The sequence below is a fragment of the Hyla sarda genome, chromosome 4 (genome assembly GCF_029499605.1).
Source record: "Hyla sarda isolate aHylSar1 chromosome 4, aHylSar1.hap1, whole genome shotgun sequence".
NCBI classification, from domain to species: Eukaryota; Metazoa; Chordata; class Amphibia; order Anura; family Hylidae; genus Hyla; species Hyla sarda.
In genome coordinates, this window is record NC_079192.1 from 349,450,759 (window position 1) to 349,476,275 (window position 25,517).

General features: G+C 41.8%; 1 protein-coding gene across 9 annotated transcripts in view; it reads right to left on the reverse strand.

The window, feature by feature from the left end:
• FSTL4 (follistatin like 4) overlaps positions 1–25,517 on the reverse strand; it is a 1,659,076-nt gene that overhangs the window by 642,884 nt on the left and 990,675 nt on the right. For all 9 annotated transcript variants that reach the window (XM_056516583.1, XM_056516582.1, XM_056516581.1 and 6 more), the window contains one exon: positions 22,682–22,930. In XM_056516583.1, coding sequence (XP_056372558.1) covers positions 22,682–22,930 — 249 coding nt within the window. The remainder of the gene's footprint in view (positions 1–22,681; positions 22,931–25,517) is intronic.

Sequence of the window (25,517 nt, forward strand, 5' to 3'; positions counted from 1 at the left end):
TGGACCGGTTCTAAGAGGCTACTGGTGTTCACCAGAGCCCGCCGCAAAGCGGGATGGTCTTGCTGCGGCAGTAGCAACCAGGTCGTATCCACTAGCAACGGCTCAACCTCGCTGACTGCTGAGAAGGCGTGGGACAGAAGGACTAGGCAGAGGCAAGGTCAGACGTAGCAGAAGGTCGGGGCAGGCGGCAAGGTACGTAGTCAAGATGGATAGCAGAAGTTCAGGTAACACAGGCTTTGGACACACTAAACGCTTTCACTGGCACAAGGCAACAAGATCCGGCAGGGGAGTGCAGGGGCAGTGATCAGATATAGTCTGGGAGCAGGTGGGAGCCAATTAAGCTAATTGGGCCAGGCACCAATCATTGGTGCACTGGCCCTTTAAGTCTCAGAGAGCTGGCGCGCGCGCGCCCTAGAGAGCGGAGCCGCGCGCACCAGCACATGACAGCAGGGGACCGGGACGGGTAAGTGACCTGGGATGCGATTCGCGAGCGGGCGCGTCCCGCTGTGCGAATCGCATCCCCGACGGCCATGACAGTGCAGCGCTCCCGGTCAGCGGGACTGACTGGGGCGCTGCGGGGAGAGAGACGCCGTGAGCGCTCCGGGGAGGAGCGGGGACCCGGAGCGCTAGGCGTAACAATCATGTTCCAAAAATCCTCTAACGCAAAAGTCACAAAAAAGTCACACTTATTTAGACTGCGACTTTCTGTGCGACAAATTTAGATAAATCTCCCCCAGGCACTCTTTGGTAACCGGGACTGTTCCTCAGGACTGGCGCATGGCAAATGTAGTGCCAATATTTAAAAAAGGGTCAAAAGGTGACACCGGGAATTATAGGCCTGTTAGTTTAACCTTCGTTGTATGTAAATTGTTTGAAGGTTTTCTAAGAAATGCTATTTTGGAGTATCTTATGAGGGAACGGTCCTGTTAAACTAACCTTATCAGCTTTTATGAAAAGGTGAGCTACAGACTGGACCAGGGGCAATCGCTGGATGTCATATATCTGGATTTTTCCAAAGCATTTGATACGGTGCCACATAAAGGATTGGCGCATAAAATGAGAAGGATGGGGCAGGGGGAGAATGTGTGTAAGTGGGTAAGTATCTGGCTCAATGATACGAAACAGAGGTGGTTAATAATGGTACTTATTCTGATTGGGTGACTGTTACTAGTGGGGTACCACAGGGGTCCGTCTTGGGTTATATTTTATATATTCATTAATGACCTTGTAGAGGGGTTGAATAGTAAAGTAGCAATCTTTGCAGATAATACTAAACTCTGTAAAGCGGTAAAGACAATAGAGGACAGTGCTCTGTTACAAATGGATCTGGATAGGTTGGAATTTTGGGCTAAAAAGTGGAAGATGAGGTTCAACAATGATAAATGTAAGGTTATGCACCTGGGGAAGAATTATCTGGGCTGGGATTATGTATTAAATGGGAGCACACTTGGGACGACTGACGTGGAAAAGGACTTAGGAGTCTTAGTTAACAGTAAATTTTGCTGTAGTGACCAGTGTCGGGCAGCTGCTGCCAAGGCAAATAAGATCATGGGGTGCATTAATAGGGGCATAGATACCCACGACAAGGGAATAATTCTACCGCTGTAAAAATCAGTAGTCAGACAACACATAGAATACTGTGTACAGTACTGGGCACCAGTGTACAAGAAAGATATAGTGGAGCTGGAGACGGTTCAAAGACAGGCAACCAGAGTAATACGGGGAATGGGAGGACTACAGTACCCAGAAAGATTATCAGAATTGGGGTTTAGATTAGAAAAAAGAAGTCTTAGGGGGCAACCTTATAACCATGTATATCAGGGGACCGTACAGAGATCTCTCCCATGATCTATTTATACCCAGGACTTTATCTATAACAAGGGGACATCCTCTACGTCTTGAGGAAAGAGGGTTTCTACACCAGTATAGATGGGGAGGGGGTGGGGTTCTTTACTGTAAGAGCAGTGAGACTGTGGAATTCTCTGCCAGAGGAGGTGGTCATGGGGAACTCTGTAAAAGAATTCAAAAGGGGTATGGATGCATTTTTGGAGAGTAATAACATTGCTGGTTATGTATACTAGATTTATAGGGACAGAATGTTGAACCAGGGATTTATTCTGACTGCCATATTGGTCGGGAAGGTATTTTTACCTGTAGTATGAGGTTTTTTTTGGCTTCCCCTGTATCAACTCAGTAGGGACTCATTAGGGATATAGGTTGAACTTGATGGACTCTGGTCTTTTTTCAACCTTATTAACTATGTCCCTATGTTACCTGCATTCCTTTTGCAATAAGATCCTGTCCAAGTTATCTCCTCTTATTGGAGGACTGACTCTTTCAACCCGAAAAATTTCAAACTCCTAGCTGATCCCCCACATTGGTTCATGTGTCTGGCTAGCGACATATCTCGTTCGTGTCTGATGTTGCCCAGATGTTCTAATGCTAATTTTTTTAGTTCTCTATAAGTCTTCCCTATGTATTTTCTTGAGCAAGGGCATACCACCATATAGATCACCCCCCGAATTTTGCAGTTAATATTGCCGCGCATTCTGTAATTCCTGCCTGTTAGATCACAACTAAAGTTTTTTGCTTTCAAAATGTAAGGGCAAGCTTTACAGTGACCACATGGGTAATTGCCCACTTGTTGGGTGGCCCTATCCAGCCAAGTCGCCTGATCCAATGTTATGGGGGATAAATGGCTATGGGTTACCAGATCGCCAATGTTCTGTCCTCTACAGAAAGTGATTTGTGGATAATCTGAGATTACATCCCTTAAATCTGGATCCATGCAGAGAATCCCCCAATATTGCTTTAGGATCTCCCGCATGGTGGACGCTCCACTATGAAAAGTAGAAATCACTCGCAATGGAGTGCTCGCGGTGTCTCGGGGTTTAGGTGTAAGGAGTGATTCTCTTGGTGTTTTTAAAGAATGCTCGTATGCTGAGCGTAACACATATTGTGGATATCCCCTATTGCTGAACCGCTTCCTTAAATCATGTGCTTCATAATGAAGTCTTCCCTCTCAGAACAGTTCCTCCTGAGGCGGAGATACTGCCCCCTCGGGATACCCTTTTTGAGGAGTCCCGGGTGGCAGCTCTCCCACCTCAAGAGACAGTAGCAGGAGACTGTAGCAGTGGTCTTCCTATGTATTGTAGTACAGAGGCTCCCATCTTTGTTTTTATGAATACAGATATCAAGAAAGGATAATGAAGTATGATGATATTCAAACGTGAAAGTCAGGCCTAATGAGCTTACATTGAGTGATTTCAAGAACTCCTTAAATTGCTGAACACTTCCTTGCCAGAGAATAAAGATATCATCTATAAAGCGTGCCCATAGTAGGAAACACTCACTAAGATGTTGCCTGAAATAAAAAAAAACTTGGGTGGCCTCCCACCAGCCCAGAGTTTGATTCATATAACTGGGCTGGTGGAAGAATTTCCCGTTAAATAAAAAATAATTATGTGCGAGTCTAAATTGAAGCAATTCGAGGACAAGGTCATTATGAGGTTTGAAATGGGTTCCTTTAAAAGTCAAGTTGTATGCAAATCCCCTTAATCCCACCTCATGCAGAATTGATGAATAAAGCACTTCTACATCTATGCTTGTCAATAAGGTATTACCCTCAACTGTAATCCTCTCAAGTTTCTTCAGGAGGTCAGTCATGTCCCTTGTATATGAAGGGTGGGCTAAAACAAATTCCCTCAGAATCTGATCAATGTAGATCCCTACATTTTGTCCCAGACCTCCTATCCCTGCCATTTTATGTCGTCCCTTCAGGGGGAAACCCCATTGTGGACTTTAGGCAGGGCATAGAAGGTGGGGTCTTTGGAAGCAAAAATTCAAATTCTCAATCACTTATAAGTTTGTTCAATTTGGCTCATGTAAGTATAACCACCAACTCCTGTTTATATTTATTCGTGGGATCACCGGATAGAATCTAGTATGTTGATCTGTCATCAAGCAGTCTATTACACATCTGTACATATTGTAAACGATCCAAAACTACTATATTGCCTCCCTTGACTTGTCTGCGGCTTTAACAATGAGATGTTCATTTTTTTTAAGTTGTTTTATTGCTTTCCTCTAATCCTGAGAGAAGTTCATTCTAGCCGCAGACAAGGAGGGCACCTCAATCGTCCTGATATCTTTAGTTACAAGTTCAAGGACAACATCTACACAAGATGTTTCTCCCAATGGTGGAAAATACTAATTTTGTAGTTTACATGTAGTGAAAGGATCCTCACCTCTATTTCTAGAGTTATCATCAAGTAGGGAGGATAAATCACGTACTGCTGCGGCTAGAATGAACTTCTCAACATTTAGGCCAATCCCTAATTCTTGACATGTTTCCTATCTCGAATTTTGTGGAACTTGTGCCATTTCAGGTCTTTGGTCCAACTGAATCGATCAAAGGCCACTGTTGGAACAAATGATAGACCTCGGCCAAGGACCCTCATCTGTGCCCCCGTAAGATCATGTTTGGATAGATTGATAACCTGTGGAGAACCTTCCTCTTGGTCTCTTACTGTCTGGTTTCTCTGGTACTTGTTGGGTATGGGTCCCTGCTAGGCTCCCGGTTGTCCCCCCCTAAAAAAGCAGCAGCAGATGGTAAACCAGAGGAATTGTTGCCAGGCCATTATGTACTAAGATATGGTCTCCTCCCTGTATTACCCCTTCCTCTAGTGGGGCCTCTACCATGTCGACTACGATAGTTGCCTCTCCCACGCCTTCTTCGTGTACCTGTTCTATCATTCTCACTAGGTTCGGTGTCTGATGATATATTTGTTTCAGTATCACGGTATGTGGGATTTCTAGACAACACACTGCATGCTCTATTCTTTCTAAATTACTGTAAGTCCCTAATGAACTGTAGATGTTTGAGCTGATATTGGAAACGTTCTATGGTGTTTTTAGTATATGTTTCCTTAGTTGTGAATTCAGGATCGTCTTTAAATTTAAGTACAATGTCTCTTTCAGTTTGACTTTTGCTGTGGCTAAATTTATTTTCTCCTCCTCCAAAAGTATCTGAATGAATTTTAGAGAGGTAGCAGTGGCCTCCGCCTGCCACTTTTTGAGGACAGATGGAGTCCCTAGTCTTACCACAGGAAACACAGGGATTTGAAGACCTCTCAGAACTCTGTTGTATCTTAGATAATTTTCAAACGCCTGAATCTTCCAGAACAACAACGCATACTGTTTGTAACAGGCAACAAGATCCCTTAGGGCTATTTTCAGAGAAGGAGTATATTTGGGTTGAGAAAAAGTGCTCTCAGAGAAAACTTCCTTCAGGATCCGGTCCTGCATGTAGGATGTTGTAGAATGCTGGGGTTCCTGCCATCACATTTTCCCTACTGGCACAGGAGGACTGCGAGTGATGCCTGGTAGGGAAAGCAAGTAGGGGGTAGGGGCTGGAGACTGAGTTGCCCCATTATCTTTTCAATAGCCCCAGAATGGCATTACAGATTCACTGAACCCATAGTCAGCACAAAGTTTATTGCAGCTTTTGTTATAACACATTTGTTTATTTGTTAAGCGGAAAAATCTTGTAACTTGCAAAAAGCTGCCAAAATGGCAGTGAAACCGAGTAAACTGGAACAGATATGTATATACATTATTACAGTGGATTAGGATAGCGCTTTGCCTCATAAAAAACATCTATGAACTGAGAACTCGCTAATTAAAAATTGTGAAAATGTAAAAATTTGAATCTAAAGTGAAACTTTCTTTCTTCAAACATCTGTAAGAATATTCGGTACATACTGTACTAGCTGTTCAGCCTTACAAGCTACACTTTCAGGTTTGACAGCTGCATAGCAAGGTCAGAAATTATCTGCAATTTTCAGTCTGATGGTTTAAAGTTGAGGAAGGATTTACATCATTTGTTAGTTGTTATGTGAGAAAAGTGTCAGCGGAAGCATGTTTCTGACTTATAATATAAAGCTATTTTAGGCAGTCTGCTATCCACACATCGATTTTCTAACAGATCATCTAGTGTTTTCAGAGAATATTTCTTCTGTTTTATACCTGTATAAAACAAAAAGCTTTATCTGCACACACAATGTACTTACAGTATACCAGTAAGACTAAAAGTTTTCTTTTATCGCCATGTCAAAAATTCCATAGACACCTAAAAAATTATACATTTCCTCAGCTCCTAAACCACCATTATTGTAAATTAACTTTGCATACAAAAAGTAAGGATATGTTTATACCTGCATTTGGAATCTTAAGAACAGATTCATTCAAGTAGATAAATGGATCCTAGTAGAAACTGATGACAAACTGATACAAACAAAACCCTTTTTTTTTTGCATCTGTCACCATAAACTTTAATGTAAAATTTTGAAAGGACGTTCGATTTTCTTTTCTTGTCAGTTTTTGGAAAAAAAATTGTGCATGGCCAGTTTTTTGTCAGGGCAACAGATGGGATAGCTGCAAAAAGACAAGAACTGATGCTAAAGCTGACCCATTAAAGAAATGAAGCGGGAAAACACAAACACACTTGGAAATCCAGCCTTTTAATTACTTTGTGAGACCTATAAAAAATGAAAATCTATATATTATTTTCTCTTCATTTACAAGATCATTACCTGGTGTAATTGAATGGAAATGTTCATGATTTCAATTTAGAGGCCTAAAATCCATGCTTATCATCTTATAGGTATTATGTAAAACTGGACCGCCCCTTTAAATTATATAAAACTGATTTAATACCAGGAAAGCTGGCAAAAAAATGTAACTATAGTATTTAGTATTTTCCACAAGTGGAGAGTAGCTTATTTCCATGTTTTTTTTTTATTTTATTTTTTTTACATAAAATTGATGAACTGACAAAGATTTACAAGGCATAACAGAGGAACCCTCCTCTTATTACTGATATTTTCCAACATATGCAACATTAAACCGGTCCTCCAATTCTTAATTTGTATCAATTTGGTGTATGTTCTGGGCTTTTTGCTTTCATGGTAGAATATTATTATATAGGATGATCTATTCATGAGGTTACTGCATTCTGCAACCTATTAGTATTCATTAACCCCTTAAGGACCAGGCCATTTTACACCTTAAGGACCGGAGCGTTTTTTTGCAATTCTGACCACTGTCACTTTAAACATTAATAACTCTGGAATGCTTTTAGTTATCATTCTGATTCTGAGATTGTTTTTTCGTGACATATTCTACTTTAACTTAGTTGTAAAAATTTTTGGTAACTTGCATCCTTTCTTGGTGAAAAATCCCAAAATTTGATGAAAAAAATGAAAATTTTTCATTTTTCTAACTTTGAAGCTCTCTGCTTGTAAGGAAAATGGATATTCAAAATAAAACATTTTTGGGTTCACATATACAATATGTCTACTTTATATTTGCATCATAAAATTAATGAGTTTTTACTTTTGGAAGACACCAGAGGGCTTCAAAGTTCAGCAACAATTTGGAAATTTTTCACAAAATTTTCAAACTCGCTATTTTTCATGGACCAGTTCAGGTTTGAAGTGGGTTTGAAGGGTCTTCATATTAGAAATACCCCATAAATGACCCCATTATAAAAACTACACCCCCCAAAGTATTCAAAATGACATTCAATAAGTGTATTAACCCTTTAGGTGTTTCACAGGAATAGCAGAAAAGTGAAGGAGAAAATTCACAATCTTCATTTTTTACACTCGCATGTTCTTGTAGACCCAATTTTTGAATTTTTGCAATTGGTAGAAAGGAGAAAATTTTTACTTTTATTTGAAACCCAATTTCTCTCGAGTAAGCACATACCTCACATGTCTATGTTAATTGTTCGGCGGGCGCAGTAGAGGGCTCAGAAGGGAAGGAGCGACAAATGGTTTTTGGGGGGCATGTCACCTTTAGGAAGCCCCTATGGTGCCAGAACAGCAAAAAAAAACCACATGGCATACCATTTTGGAAACTAGACCCCTCGGGGAACGTAACAAGGGGTAAAGTGAACCTTAATACCCTACAGGTGATTCACGACTTTTGCATATGTAAAAAAAAAAAAAAAATGTTTTACCTAAAATGCTTGGTTTCCCCAAAATTTTACATTTTTAAAAAGGATAATAGCAAAAAATACCCCCCAAAATTTGAAGTCCAATTTCTCCCGATTCAGAAAACACCCATATGGGGGTGAAAAGTGCTCTGCTGGCGCACTACAGGTCTCAGAAGAGAAGGAGTCACATTTGGCTTTTTGAAAGCAAATTTTGCTCTGGGGGCATGCCGCATTTAGGAAGCCCCTATGGTGCCAGAACCGCAAAAAAAAAAAACACATGGCATACCATTTTGGAAACTAGACCCCTCGGGGAACGTAAAAAGGGTTAAAGTGAACCTTAATACCCTACAGGTGTTTCACGACTTTTGCATATGTAAAAAAAAAAATTTTTTTTTTACCTAAAATGCTTGGTTCCCAAAATTTTTACATTTTTAAAAAGGGTAATAGCAGAAAATACCTCCCAAAATTTGAAGCCCAATTTCTCCCGAGTACGGCGATACCCCATATGTGGCCCTAAACTGTTGCCTTGAAATACGACAGGGCTCCAAAGTGAGAGCGCCATGCGCATTTGAGGCCTGAATTAGGGACTTGCATAGGGGTGGACATAGGGGTATTCTACGCCAGTGATTCCCAAACAGGGTGCCTCCAGCTGTTGTAAAAGTCCCAGCATGCCTGGACAGTCAGTGGCTGTCTGGTAATACTGGGAGTAGTTGTTTTGCAACAGCTGGAGGCTCCGTTCTGGAAACAGTGGTGTACCAGACATTTTTCATTTTTATTGGGGAGGGGGGCTGTGTAGGGGAATGTGTATATGTAGTGTTTTTTACTTTTTATTTTATTTTGTGTTAGTGTAGTGTAGTGTTTTTAGGGTACAGTCACATGGGCGGGGGGTTCACAGTAGTTTCTCGCTGGCAGTTTGAGCTGCGGCAGAAAATTTGCCGCAGCTCAAACTTGCAGCCGGATATTTACTGTAATCCTCCGCCCATGTGAGTGTACCCTGTACGTTCACATTGGGGGGGGGGGGGGGGGGGAGAAACATCCAGCTGTTGCAAAACTACAACTCCCAGCATGTAGGGTCTATAAGTGCATGCTGGGAGTTGTAGTTTTGCAACAGCTGGAGGCTTTGTTTTGGAAACAGTGGCGTACCAGACGTTTTTCATTTTTATTGGGGAGGGGAGAGGGGTTGTATAGGGGTATGTGTATATGTAGTGTTTTTTACTTTTTATTTTATTTTGTGTTAGTGTAGTGTTTTTAGGGTACAGTCGCACGGGCGGGGGGTTCACAGTAGTTTCTCGCTGGCAGTTTGAGCTGCAGCAGAAAATTTGCCGCAGCTCAAACTTGCAGCCGGATACTTACTGTAATCCTCCGCCCATGTGAGTGTACCCTGTACATTCACATTGGGGGGGGGGAACATCCAGCTGTTGCAAAACTACAACTCCCAGCATGTACGGTCTATCAGTCCATGCTGGGAGTTGTAGTTTTGCAACAGCTGGAGGCACACTGGTTGTGAAACACCGAGTTTGGTAACAAACTCAGTGTTTTGCAACCAGTGTGCCTTCAGCTGTTGCAAAAGCTACAACCCCCAGCATGTACGGACAGCGGAAGGGCATGCTGGGTGTTGTAGTTATGCAACAGCGGGAGGCATACTACTTTGGCTGGGGATGCTGGGGATTGTAGTTAAGCAACAGCAGGAGGCTGTCACTCACCTCCTGCTGCTGATCGCCGCACAAGTCAGTCCCGCCGCCGCCGCCGTCGTCGTCGTTGCTCCTGGGGCCCCGATCCCAACATTAACGCCGGGGATCGGGGTCCCCAGCACCCGGGGTCGTCTTCCCGCACCCGCAGCAGGCGCCCTGATTGTGCCACCTCACCCCTGCAGGCTCTGGCTCAGCCAGTAATTCCGGGTCATCGGGTCACTGGAGACCCGATTGACCCGGAATCGCCGCAGATCGCTGGACTGAATTGTCCAGCGATCTGCGGCCATCGCCGACATGGGGGGGCATAATGACCCCCCTGGGCGATATGCCGCGATGCCTGCTGAACGATTTCAGCAGGCATCGGGCACCGGCTCCCCTCCGGCTAGCGGCGGGGGGCCGGGAATGGACAGGACGTACTCCTACGTCCTCGGTCCTTAAGGACTCGGAAAGGGGGGCGTAGGAGTACGTCCATTGTCCTTAAGGGGTTAAGCTACGACATCCCCGTTGCCACTAATGTGCTTCAGAGGACACGTAATGAAGGTAACTTATCCACAACATTATCGATCACTTTATATCAATGTAGAATATAGCTTACTGTTTTAAAAAGACTTATCTATTAAAGCGCATCTGTCATGAGTTTTTAGCCCCCCAGGCTACTACAATGTTATTACAGATGTCCATGCCTTTATCGCTTTTCCTCCTTCTTTTATAACTTATCAAATACATTTATTCAACGGTCAGGCACAGTCGGATAGGTGTGGCTTGGGGTTCGCAAAGCCCTGCCGCACCCACACCTATCCTATCCTTTCAGCGCTGGGACCGCTGTGTAGAAAGACGCAGTGCATGCGCCCCTCCCTTCCTCTAGTACTGCACCTAAGCAGTGAGCGCATAGGCAGCGGGTGTGAGCGCTTGCTCTGTCAATGCAGGGCGGTGGCATGCGCACATCAGGAGGGGCGCATGTGTTGTGGATGTGCTGTGTCTTACTACACAGCAATTCCAGCGCTGAAAGGAGAGGATAGGCATGGCGCCGGCGGGCCTTTGCGAACCCCAAGCCACACCTATCTGACTGTGCCTGACCGCTGGATAACTGTATTTTATAAGTTATAAAAGAAGGAGGAAAAGCGATAAAGGTATGGTTACACTCACGTTAAGGACATCTGTAACAACATTGTAGTAGTCTGGGGGGCTAAAAACTCATGACAGTTGTGCTTTAAATATATTTGTCTGCACAATGGTTAATATATCAAACAATGCATTAAAGAGTACCTGTCATCAAACCACATTTTGTAAACTAACTCAGATTATATTCCCTAACTACTCCTAACACCCCTCCTGCCCTTAAAAAAATATTTCTGAGCTTTAAAAAGCTCTGTATCATACCTTTCCCCTTGCTCACATTGTGTGAGCTCCCGGCAGGAGAAAGTGGGTGTTCCCCAGTAGGTGCAACATCACTGAAGCCTGCAAGACCTGTGCCTCACCATGCCCCGCACACTCTTCGTGAGTTTGGTCTCCTGCCAGGCCGGGAGGAGACCAAACTTACTGTTTGACTTGTGGCAGGGAACAGAACAGAGCCACCTAGAGGTCATTTTTTCAATTACATTAAAAACATATAAAGGTTGAAAATTTTAACAGCAAGGAAATAGCAAAGTGTCTTATAATAACATAAGGAATGATATATTAAAAGTTTAGTTTGGTGACAGGTAGTGTTGCTCGCGAATATTCGCAATACGAATTTTATTCGCGAATATCGCATATTCGCGATTTTGCGAGTATTCGCGAATATAGCACTATATATTCGTAATTACGAATATTCATATTTTTTTATTTTTTTTTCACAGTACACATAACAGTGTACTTCTGCTTCCAGCTTGTGTGGTGTAAAGAAGGCTCTAATTCTACTGTGTGAGACTGGTGTGCGAATTTTCGTATATGCGAAAATTAACATATGCTAATTTTCGCATACGCGAATTTTTACTTGTACAGGTTTCGTGTATGCAAATTTTCGAATGTTAATTTTCGCATACGCGAATATTTGCATATGCGAAAATAAAACGCGAATATTCGCAAATATATGATGAATATTCGTCCATATATTCGCGAATTCGAATATGGCCTATGCCTCTCAACACTAGTGACAGGTACTCTTTAGTCGATATACTTATGATCGCTGTGAAACCCCAAGCAGTTTACATAGTCTTTTGCACTGTAACGAAGACAACTGTATTATTTGTGTGTGTCAGTCTATGAGCTCTTTTTATGAGATGTATGTTCTGAAAAAATGGCATCCATACCTAATTCTTTAACTAGAAGCCACAACAGCAAATAAACAATATAGCATGCTCCCATGTATGGTTGAACTTCCACAAAGGTACAAGAATATTCTCAAGTTAGCCCCGGTTGTGACACAACAATGAGATCAAGCTATAACATGTGTATATGATGTTCAATATAGAAGATCACCTGTCGATAGGACTGCTATTTTTGGGTTACTTCCCAAGCTAGTTGTTATTCCTGATTTGTGTGTGCAACAATAACAATAACAGTTGACAATGCAACAAACAATGAATGTAAAACTTTTTCTGTATACTGTAGGTAATGGGTGGGTCCACAAAATAGTTTAGTCTTTTTTTGCAATGTATCTCAGAAATTGGACCATGAAAAATGGTTAACCTGCCTAGTAATAGTGTTACATTGTTAAGGGTGCCAACTTATATCAAGTTGGGGCCCCGTTGACTAATGGCCCGAATGTAGTCAAATAGTGAAAGTATAAGTGCATATGCTTCAACCCTTTAAGTTCCGAGCCCAAACATGAATGTGTTTGTAAAATGACCTGAACTTGGTCACTAGCTTACTATATTCAAACCATTAAAGTCTATGGAGCCATTAGAGTCCGTACTTGTAAATATTAGCATCCCATTTTGATAGGATGCTGACAAATAGGTACCTTGGAAAAATTATGTTATTGTGAACTCATATAGCGTCACTCATATTACTGGAGTGCTTTGCTGAATTATCATTCATGGATCTGACAGAGAAAAAAGGTTTGCAAGTTAATAACCACATTTGGTAGTATGTCATGTTGGTCATAAATGTCGGTCATATATTGTTGCTACTGGAAAAAAAGAGAAGAATAACATGTATATAAGCTGGGGATGTCCCAACACCATTTTTTTTAGAACGAGTACGAGTATCGATACTTTATTTCTAGTACTCGCCGATACCAAGTACGAGTACTTTCATTTTAAAGGGAATCTGACACAAGGGTAACCCAGTCTCTGGCGCTGCTTAACGTATGATATGTGGGTTCCTTGTTGTGTGCAATGAAGGCGGCTGCTGTAGTATGAGCCAAGATTTCTCTCTTCTCCATTGGGCAGAACAGGGAATTTGCATTGGCCGTGAAACCGATGTCTCCGGAGCTATTATGCTGATGATCACATGGTGAACAGCGATAGAATCCGGGTCACCTGCACTGTCTACCTATAAATTCAAGTTAGTGCAAGTGACTCTGCTTTAAGATTGCCTTTAATAGTAGGGAGTATAGATAGGTGCAGACATTAGTAGCAGCCCCCCTGTAGACCGCAGCCCTCTCCCCCCTTTGTAGGTACAGGCCTCCCCTTGTAGATAGCAGGCCTCCCCCATGTAGAATAGCAGGCCTTCCTCATGTAGATAGCAGGCCTCGCCCATGTAGATAGCGGGCCCCCCCTTGCAGATAGCAGCCCCCCCTTGCAGATAGCAGGCCTCCCCCTTGCAGATAGTAGGCCTCCCCCTTGCAGATAGCAGGCCTCCCCCTTGCAGATAGCAGGCCTCCCCCATGTAGATAGCAGGCCTCCCCATGTAGATAGCAGGCCTCCCCATGTAGATAGCAGGCCTCCCCTTGGAGATAGCAGGCCTCCCCCTTGCAGATAGCAGGACCCCCCCCCTGCAGATAGCAGGATCCCCCCTTGCAGATAGCAGGACCCCCCCCTTGTAGATAGCAGGACCCCCCTTGTAGATAGCAGGACCCCTCTCGTAGATAGCAGGACCCCCCCTTGTAGATTGCAGGACCCCCCCCTTGTAGCCAGCAGGATCCCCCCTTGTAGCCAGCAGGACCCCCCTTGTAGATAGCAGGACCCCCCTTGTAGATAGCAGGACCCCCCTTGTAGCTAGCAGGGCCCCCTTGTAGATAGCAGGACTCTTTTGTAGATAGCAGGACCCCCCTTGTAGATTCCCACTTGCTCACTGCCCGGTGTCACCGCTCTGCAGCTCCATACTCATCACTGCCGCTGCCCCGTACTGCCGTGCGCATCATGGCGTCTTCTGGAGGAGCATGTGACATACACGTCACTCTGCTACCTCCGTAGCACTACGCTGGGCGCAGTGGAGTGACGTGTGTGTCACATGCTCCTCTATGAGACGCCATGATGCAGACGGCACTACGGTGCAGCGGCAGTGATGCGGACCAGAGAACGGGGCAGCGGAGCACTCCCCCAGGTATCGGATTTGGTATCGGGGACATTAGATGAGTCCCCGATACCATGCAAATACCTGGTATCGGCCCCGATACTGATACTAGTATTAGTATCGGGACATCCCTAGTATAAGCTACAGTTTCTAAAAATATACCAAAGGACATACAGTATACTAGTAAATATTCTGATCAATGTGTTTTTTGTTGTGATGGGAAGTAAATGTTACCATAATCTTTATTTCTTACCTCACAACAGTATGCAATAGATATTATGGCTTTAAACCAATGGCATATGGATACCAAATATACACATTAGAAAATAGGGATCAACCAATATCGTTTTTTTAGGGCCGATACCGATACCGATAATCGGTGGAGGTTAGGGCCGATAGCCGATAACTTATACCGATAACACCGCTGCAGATCATTGATTTAGAGCAGTGCCATAGGCCGCCGCCGCCACCCGCTTCTCTCCCCCTGCCTGTCCGGGGGTCCTGAGTCCTATCACCGACACCACCCCCTCCCCCACCGCCGCTCCGCGTCCCCTACCGCCCCATCGTGCCGCGTCGCACCCCCCACCGCACCGCCCCGGCCCCATTGCCTCCCCCATCCCCGGTTTTATAATTACCCGTTACCGGGGCCCGGGGTCCACTCTACATCTGGCTCCGGTGGCGTCCTCCTGAGCTGTCACCGTGCGCACTGACGGTGACGTCACGTCGCGCACATCACGTCACTCGTCATTGCGCACAGCAGGACGCAGCAGGAGCCAGAAGTAGCGTGGGCCCCGGGAACAGGTAATTATAAAACCGGGGATGGGGGAGGCAATGGGGCGGGGCAGTGCGGTGGGGGGTGCGACGCGGTGCGGCGAGTCGGTCGCGGGGCGGTGCGGGGGTCGGGGCATTATCGGCAATACCGATAATGCCCATAATCGTGATTATCGGCCGATAATATCGGCCAAACCGATAATCGGTCGATCCCTATTAGAAAATCTCTTGTTCACTTGTGTATAAACAAAATACAAGCCACAATCAAAACACCATTATTTGGCTGCAGGTGTAGTAAAAAGAAAATCACTGAATATGGTCATAGTACAGAGTGAATGAGGTGATCTCTTTTAATATTATTTCATGGTTTGTTCAAAAACCTATTCAAGTATGACATTGTATCATTAGGTATGATACAGCTATTGCATGGCTGCTGATTCCTGAAACTAGAACTCATTTTCTATAGCAATTCGCAACATAAGATGAATACAAAACCACCTAACACACACAAGGTTGGAAAAAGCAGTACACAGGAACACAAGCAACATATTAATCAATGGGCTGGCTTGGGAACTGACAGAATATTGCATATTTTATAATGCTGAAATGCGTGAGTAAGTAAATATATCACTAAAAAAAGAGAATTCTATTAACTGGATGAATGTCTAATGGGAAGCCATGTTCCCCAGACATTAACAAGTATATATAACATCTTGATGATCCCAAACCAGCTTCTTTTGCTTTAGAAGACCCTTGTTTTTCAGAAGGGATGAAACAAAGGGTGAGCATCAAAGCAAATCCAACTACAATTAAGTTCTACAGTTGTATCATCTCAAATAATTTCTCTGTATCGGAGACACATTGTCTAGGGAGAAATAATCATTTTGATTCATGATAAATACTAGAGATGAGCGAAGTTACAGTGATTCGATTTGTCACGAACCTCGTGGCTTGGCGGCTGCTGACTTCAGCCTGAATAAATTAGTTCAGCTTTCAAGTGCTCCGGTGGGCTGGAAAACGTGGATACAGTCCTAGGTGAGAGTCTCCTAGGACTGCATCCACCTTTTCCAGCCCACCAGAGCACCTGAAAGCTGAACTAATTTATGCAGGCTAAAGTCAGCAACTGCCGAGCTGCAAGGTTCCTGACAAATCGAATTACTTTAACTTTGCTCATCTCTAAAAATAAAATACAGTGTTAAGCTTATGGCCTCATGTAAGACTATATTACAGATCCACACCAATTATCAGGTGTACACATGCAAAACAAGGGGTTAAAGTTATCCCATGCATGTTCATATATGTGTGAAATAGTTTTTTATACACATTTATGAAAAAAAATATCACTAAATTGTGGTATGGATGCTGATCTTACCTCATAGAAATCAATAGCCAGTTAAAAATGTAAATGTATTCAAGCAAAGAAAAGGAGTTGATACATTTATGTTCAGCGTTTTTTGTTTGTTGATTCTAGGTAGTATACATAGAGTTAAGCATAACTGCAATTTACTTAAATGGGCACTGTCACCAACTTTATTTTTTGATATGTTGTAGTACTTATGTACTACAACATATCTCTAATATACTTTTATTATAATTTTTTCATTAAAAAGGTTTAATTTCCATTTAAAAACTGTCTACTGAAAAAGGACTGATTTTGGAGTAGCAATCAGTCCTTTTTCAGTTAGGCTGCACTCGCTCCGAACGCATTGGCTCCCCGGGCCACTGGCTGGGAGGCCACTCCTCCCGCACATCGCCACCGCCGTCTCGTTGCCGCCCGCTGTCCCTGCACGCCCGCTGCCGGACTCTGCGGTAACTGCAAGTGTAATGAGGGAACGGGGTAGTGGTGTGGGGGGGGGGGGGGGGAGGAGTGAACGGGCTAGTGCCGTAGCGGGGAAGGGGGGGGTTTAACGGGCTTGCAAAAAAAAAATAAATAGGATGGTGGGAGCTACCCTTTAAAGGAAATCTGTCACCAGTGTCACCTGCACTAACCTGTCGGTACTGACAGGTAGGTGCAGGTGACACTGATGACAATGGTACTTGCCTTGTCCCGTTTTGTGCAGTCATTCTTCGGTAATCTTCTCCGGAATCTTCAGCTCTGGGCCCGGCTTAGATCATGGGCAGAGCTTAGCGACATGACTGTTGCTGTTCTCTAGCAGCAGGACCAAGCAGAGCACAGCAGTGATGACATCAATAAGCTTCGCCCATGCTCCAAGCCGGGCCCGGAGTTGAAGATACCGGAGAAGATTACCGGAGAATGACTGCAAGGAACGGGACAAGGTAAGTACCGTTGTCATCAGCGTCACCTGCACTACCTGTCTGTACTGACAGGTAAGTGCAGGTCACACTGGTGACAGATTTCCTTTGATGTATGATGTATTTCTTAATATCCATACAGTATTTCTATCTTTCACTGGAACTGTAAGAAACAGACCAAAGTAAGTGCCTCATTGCAGTTATATGTAAAGAAGGGCTCCTCTTCTAGAATGATGCAGAATTCTGTAGTAAAAACATTTATTTTTGTTCCAATAGTAGATTTTCTTCATAATGCAGACTCAATATACCTGATGGTTGCAGAATACATTCAATGGTGAAATACATTTGATGGTTGCAGAACACACTTGGTGTTTAAGATAGATACAGCTCTAGTCACAAAAAGTATGTAACAGGGACAGATCTACTTTCCTTTTAGTCTACATGACACAAAAATATCATATCCAGATGATAGGAGCAATAGGAGAACAGACCTAAGATCCATTGTGAGGAGGGCAAATGGAAGGAGGGGATACGCTAGGGAGGCCCCTCTCTCCTCTTTTATGCAGTGGATTCTTATGTAAATATCTGCTGTGCTTTTGGTAACTCCTCACAAAGAGGGCCTGTGGAAACCCAAAGGAGATGTTACTATTATTAGCTTAGGGTGCCCTGATTACACTTCTTTTTACAGTTTCTTGATATTTCTCAATATTTCAGTTTCTTGATACTCCCTTCCATTGCTGAAATATGTAGGTTTATTTTAGTTTGACAATTCAAGTAATGAGTCAAATTAGCGTGAACGTAATTTTAATAATGGGAGTGAATATCAAGTAATGAGTGTGGTCATATAGTTAGGGGGTGTAAATGTTTTACATTGAGGGGTGTGCATTAGGTATATTTTTTAAAGCCCTTTTACATGGGCCAACAACTGTACAATAATAGGTGCAGATATTGTTGATTGGCTCTCCTTTTTGAGTTTTCACACAACTAATGCAGGCTGGGCCGCATGAAAAAAGGCTAGGCCGCATGAGCAATTGCTGCATCGGATGATGGATGGGCAATAATAATGTTGTAAATGGCTGCACAAAACATGCGATCAGCCGACAAACAAGCATTTTCTCATTCGTCAGCTGCTCAATTTTTTTGGCCAATTATCGGGAATGAACACTCCTATGAAAGCTGATTCAGCCGATAATCAGCCCATGTAAGAGGACTATTAGCCAAACTGCACAATGACCTATAAATTTAATATATTTACTTAGGCAGTGGAAATAATACCACTCTTGGACTTTATCTAGTTTTACAGCGCTGCCCCATTTAAGTGAAGATTCATGCCCTTTTCCTACAATAGTGAACATATTAGTCACTTACAAGCCAATTTTATAAATATGAAATTCTCTTCAAGGATTAAAGGGGTATTCCACTGCTTTGGCATTTGGAAAATTTTGTTCTGAATGCTGAGTGTGAGCGCCGGGGCTCGTGACACCACACCCCTCGTGATGTTATGTCACACCCCCTCAATGCATGTCTATGGGAGGGGGCATGGCGGCTCACGTCCCCTCCCATAGACTTGCACGTGGTGTGACATCACAAGGAGGAGTGGTTATGACATCACAAGCCCCGGCACCCACACTTAGTGTTTGGAGCAAAATGTTCCTAACGCTGAGGCAGTGGAGTACCCCTTTAAAAAGTAATAGATTCTAGGATGGAAGCAGATAGCACAGGGATTGAAAAAAAAAATCTTTGCAATGTCTTTTTCAGTCAGTTTCAATGCATTTAAAAGTATTCTATTACATACTGTAGATCCTCTACTTGAGACATCAGGGAAGCAGGGTGACAATTAGGGCGAGGCTGAAAGCGTTCTGGAAATTATTATAATTAATTCTTTATCAACCATCATAATAATACTTTATACACAATAAAACAGCTAGGTTAACATACATACATTAAGTGGCATTTTTCTCAATATCACACCCCGGAAGAAGCCTCCGTGGCGAAACGTCGGGTTGTGGCAGTGTGGATACGCTCTCCTGTACTGTCTGTTAACTATGTAATGCACTTTGCCTTGATGTCTGTGATGTTTATGCACTTTGTCTCTACATTGGACCAGAGGTTTAAGGTTTTTTAGGCCTTTTGGTACAGGACTGTATTTACAGCATATCAGCACTTTAATTATTGTTACATCTTATGCGCACTTTGTCTTTTATACATTGTATTATTTCAAGCTGATAGAGCGCCCACTGCCATATCTTCAGTGTCCTGTCTGTGTCTCCACACCATGTTCTCCACCATATGGTGAACTATGGGTCATCTTTTTTTAATATGTATGTTTTTATGAATGTTTTGTCAATAAAGCTTTATAAATTGATCTGTACACGCCTTCTTTCATTTTTGTTTATGATTTTTCTCAATATGTTTATGCAGTGCTTCATCTAAATGGTAAGTACACCATGGCTTATATAGTAGCTTTATAAGGATGACACTTTTTGGAAATTTACAAAGAAAGGAAAAAGCTAAATGCAGTATGTTAACACCTTAACGGATAACATATTTTGTATTGAGGAAATATTAATAATACACTTTTAGGTATGAATTTGTTTCTTGAAATTATTTGAGATCTTCACAGGGATTTTTTCCTGTCAAACACTGGTACAGTTACACATCTAGTTTCCTGCATAAAAAATCATATTAGATTAAAATATATTTTACTCCATTATAACTTGATTTTCAAGTATATTTGAAAGCAATTTCAGATGCCAAGTCAGCAGTTCTACAACTGAGATGCCAAGAAGCAAGAACAGAGTTTAAAAAAAGGAACCAAAGGGCAAAGCTCTCTAAAATCTCTCGAGGAAGAAAATTTGTTTGACAAGACTCTATTGATGCCAACACTTTTCTTAAGCTCCTAATTCTTCCAGAATCCAGATTTCAGTTACCTATCAATATTTAAGCTTGCAGTTAGTTTTGTTCCCCAATGTCAGCAATTACTATGCTTTGCTATGTCAAGTATTTCTTGAAGTCAGTCACCTCTTGTACTTTGACATTGTCTAAAAGGTGTGCAAGAAATTGCACAAACTGTTTCTCGCTGTACCATGACACTGTTGGGGTCTCCACCGGCAAACTATGAGATACCACAAAGCAAGAAGGGATCTATATGGCTACTGACCTGGCCTCCGCAGCCATCAGGTCACTAATTTATTTATTCCCTATATCACACATATTGGAATTGACTTGACTTGATTGATATAACTTCAGTCACATCACTACAATATTCTATAAAAAGAGGTTATCACAACTATGAGCCTGAGCAGAGATCTGCCATGGAGTTCTTTTTTTTATTATTATAAGTTATACAGAATGAAAGCTATACCATACACTATGCTTTATAAATTGTTCAGAGTAACATATTGTTTTCACTGCGAAAAAAATGGTATATGCATAAAATGAATAAAAGTATGTTGCCTTCATGTTAAATTTATACACAGTAAGGGTAGGGTCAGGCGTGCCATATTTTGCTGCTTATTTGTTGCTGCGTATTTTCCTACCCATTGAAGTAAATGAGTAGCAAAATACACAGCTGATTTTGCAACCCATCAACTTCACTGGGTAGGAAAATATGAAGCAGCAAATATGCAGCAAAATATGGCATTTGTGACTCTACCCTTAGGGCATGTTCACACTTGCTTATTTTTGCTGCAGATCTTGCTTCCAATTGAGTTCAATGGGTAGCAAAATATGCTACAGTAAATCTGCAGATGATCTGAAATATTATTAGCAGGACTGAGTTCTTGCAATACCAATGTACTTGACATATGTAGCTTTTAAGTCATATTATTTATAGTATAGTATTAGTGAACAACAAAGAATCAAAAACGAATTTGGCATCAATCTTCTTTACACCAACTAATGACTTTCTAAAGTGGAAGTCTGAAATGAACCTAACAGTGTGCCTTGGAACTGATCTCGGCTCATCGTGGGTGGGTTGGGCTCATCAAACATGAATTTGGGCCTGACATGACATCCAAAGCAGGTTTTTGCTTAACTGCCAACTTTGTCAGACTTATTCAGGCAGCAGAATTATTATTGATGAAGTGGAATTAGTGTTCTAAAGAGTAATGATCAACAACGGGGTAGAATACAACCTGCTTCGCCAATCCAGCCAGAGACCACTACTATCTATCTATCTATATACCAATCTAATATGTATGACATACATACTTGCTTCACTCCCAGTACCATCTGGTGAAGCGACCTAGTACCCACTAGCAGCAGAATTCCAGCTTCTGCAACCTGGAGCAGAATTAAGGGTTAAGACCTAGTAGATATTTAGACTCCACTACTGAGTGTGACTCAAAGCCAAAATGATTCAATAGCACAGCGGGTCCACAACCATTGCTTGTTAAAATGTCTAATGTAAGAAAACTCTTTGAACTTTGCTGCTGATTATTATTATTAATGTTAATGAGTAATATTACAATATCAAGATACTTTTTTTTCCAAGACATGCTGTAATGGAGCTGGATGTGGATCCTCTAACCTGTGTGGCTGATGACACGGACCGTATCGGGGAGCGGAGTCTAAGGTGCTGCTGGTCTTCACCAGAGCCCGCCGCAAGGCAGGATGGGCTTGCTGCAGCAGGTGACACCCAGGTCGCTCGACCACACAGGTAGCTGGGCAAGGCGATGTACCAGAGAATAAGGCAGTAGCAAAGTCAAAAGTAGAAGAAGGTCAAGGCAGGTGGCAAAGGTGCGGAGTCAAATAACGTAGTGGGAAGGTCTGGATACACGGGTAAAGCAAACAGGCAATATGGAGTGCTTAATCTCAGGCTAGGGGCACTGAAGATCCACCAGGGAAGTGTGGGAGGTGTAGGGACTTATAATGTGGTGTCAGGAGCAAACACTAACTATGGGCGCACTGGTCCTTTAAATTTCAGAGCTCTGCAATGCGATTCCCAGCCCCGCCAGCAGACGGGGACCCCGGAACACTGAGCTCACGCCTGGAGCTTGCGGCCAGAGTGCAGGGCATGACACACAAGCCTTCTCATGAAACATTTGTGCAAATTACAATTAATTGTAACAGATAATTTGGATTCACTTTATCATCATTTTTTTAATTGTCTTCCATTTGTACTGTCTTAAAATACAATTAAATGTTGAAGAAAAATTTCACTTTTCCCGGTTGAAAGTGAAAGTCTTCATAAAATGTTTATACATAAAGAGGGCTATTGATAAGACATTGGTTTGTGTCAAATGACTTCAAAGAATCAGCGCCACTACACCATGTCACCTATTACACCCATAATACTTTACTGTAAAATTTCTACCACTAGGCGGCATCACTGTTTGTTTTTTTCCCTTCTAACCCCCAGTGATAGTTACAAAACCTGTTCAGTTCAAGCATAACTGTCCAGGATCATCCAAAATTTATCTTAAGGGAATTTCTACTCCTGGCAAATTTTCTGGCCAGTTCAGAGAATTCATTTGTTTGTTGGTAAATACTTAGTAAAATCACATAATGCTTATTTGCATCCTACCTTTGAAGAAACAGTCTTTGCTGTGCACAATGTATATTTTCTTTCCATGTAAACAGGAAGCCCGGTGAAGTTCACAGTGGTTTTCATAAAACTTGCCATCAGATCCACAAACTGGCATATATCTAGGTTTGCATTTCTCCACACATACACACTCCGGAAGTCTAGACTCTAGACTAATAATGCATCTTCTTCCTTGTCCACAGAACTTCATTTCACATGGGGAAGAAATCTTTTCTTCTTTTTCATTCACTATGAAAATAATAAAAGGCAAAAGTTAACACAATGTATTGCCATGACATCTTAATCTACTCAATATTTCTTTTGTTTGGTACATATTTTACATAGTGATTCAGAAACACAAAAAATATTTCTTCTCTTCAATAATGCATCAAAGAAAATTATTTTGACTGTAGTTTAATATAAAAATTACAGAATTACAAAATTCTCTGTAATTTTTAAAAGATTACAGCATAACAATGCAATACATTTTAAGATCAGGCATGTTTGGATTTTCTTTAGGTTACATTCATATGTACATAATCTACCATGGGTTTTCCACAGTGGAAATTCCGCATGCAGATTTGCCACAAGGCTATTGCTAAAATCTGAAATCTGCTAAATATAGTAATAAAATTTATTAAACCTTGAAAAGAGGCAATTTTTTTGCGTAACCGTCTGATTTGAATAACATTTATTGACGTTTTTCCTACTTAACTCCAGTCGCATCACTTTAAAGCAAGTGGGTATGGCTGATTGTGAAAGGGGTATAGCCTCCACACTCTCAGGATTTCAGAACAATTTACACTACAGAGCTAATATACAATTTACACTAGAGAGCCAACTGTAGCTGAAATCTGTGCTTCCTCTGAATAGCTTTCAAAGGAGAGTGATGGGCAGCTGCATGATATATTAAGAGGTGTACAAAATATTACTTATGACTGGTGCGTGAAATGCCAGTCTTAGTAAATTCCCCCATAGGGCTTTAAACATTTTTCATTCAGTTTAGTGATAGGGGGAAAAAAACTCTATGTTATGCATGTTTTTCCCTGCATCCATTAGCATAAAAAATGTTGTCAACAATTTTTTTCTTTACAGATGAAGCAACAATATACAGACATACAAACATGTTCCCCAAGGACACTCTTTTAGGCACATGTTGGACTAAAGATGGTCTATTGGCATTGCGCCCAATTGAATAATGGAGCTATTCAAATCTACTTTTCCTCTAAGACTGCTTTCACACTATGAAAAGTACCTGTTATATAACGCCCGTTATAAAATAGCGGGCGATCGCGGAGTTAAACCGCCATTAGAAAATCCCATTAGAGTCTATGGTATTTTTCTAATAGCCGTTTTAACCCATTATCGCCCGTTATTCATAATGGACGTTATTTTATGACGGGCGATAGTAACGGGAGAAATAATGCATGCACTATTTCTTCCGTTCAATCTCCCATCACAAAATAACGTCCATTATGAATAACGGGCGATAACAGGTTAAAACGGCTATTAGAAAAATCCCATAGACTATAATGGGATTTTTGTAATGGCGGTTTAACCCAGCGATCGCCCGCTATTTTATAACGGGCGTTATATAATGGGTACTTTTCATAGTGTGAAAGCAGCCTAAGTCTGCTTAACTCTAACATCTACTGTTGGTTACAAATTACAGACATTAGATTGTTTCCTAACATGTCTATGATGAATTCTAGGTTGGGAAATGCTAAAGTCCTACCGCTGGGCATACACAACAAAAACATACTTGGATAACTAAATGTAAAAGATTGAGCCCCTCTGGCTAATAATTCAGAGCATTACACTGCAGTGAAGCTTTTTAAGTGCAGTTCCTGTAACATACAGTGCACAGAGCAATATGAGCCAAAAATTAGCAAATGGTCATACAATCCACGTTTGATCAGGCTGGACATGGTCAACAAACCAGACTATTTGTTTCTGTGCAGAAACCTAAACAGTTACAGTTAGGTAAGCAATGCCCCATGGATAAAACCCCAACTAAGAATAAATGTGATGATCTCTATACTAGAGTTAACTTAGATCATTTATAGATGTAGCAGAGTTGAATTTGTCATGTAACATTAAATTCTGTGAATTGTGAAACCTCTATTGATTTAAACCAGCATACTTACTTACAGTCCAATAAAGAACTGCAGAATACACTTGAAATATCAACTTAAATAGTTCTAAGTAACAAACTATACTATATTGACAAACACTGCTACAAGTGTACATCTGAGCTTAAGATAGCAGCGATAAGCAAAAACATAGCTCTACAACTAGTGATCACCATTCAGTGTGCTTTAATATAAGAACAGTGAAGGTCAGAAAAACCAACTTTTCAAAAAGGAGATTAGTCATAAATGAGTCCCTATCAGATTGGAACAGATTACATGGAGTCCAGAAGAAATGGGACTACCTAGAAGATGCATTATTGAAGGCAACCGAAAATTGCATTAGAAAAAGTAAAAGACCACTGTGGTACTCAGCAAAATCATAAAAAACGAAAAGCTAGCATTTAGTAAAAAAAAAAACAACAGAGCAATGAAGATAGGGAAATCTACAAGATTAAGCAGAAAGAGGCAAAGCAAGTTATAAGAACTTCTAAAGCGCAGGCAGGAGAAAAACTAGCTCAGTCTGCGAAAAAAGGGGATAAGACATTTTTAAGGAAAATAAAACAAGGAATAACTAAGTTAAAAACAAAGGAAGGCAGGCATGTAGAAGAGAATAAAAGGCTAGCTGATTGCCTTAATGAATACTTCTGTTCAGTTTTTACAGAATAAAAGGACCTCAATTAGGGAGGAAGACTAATGAATCATTT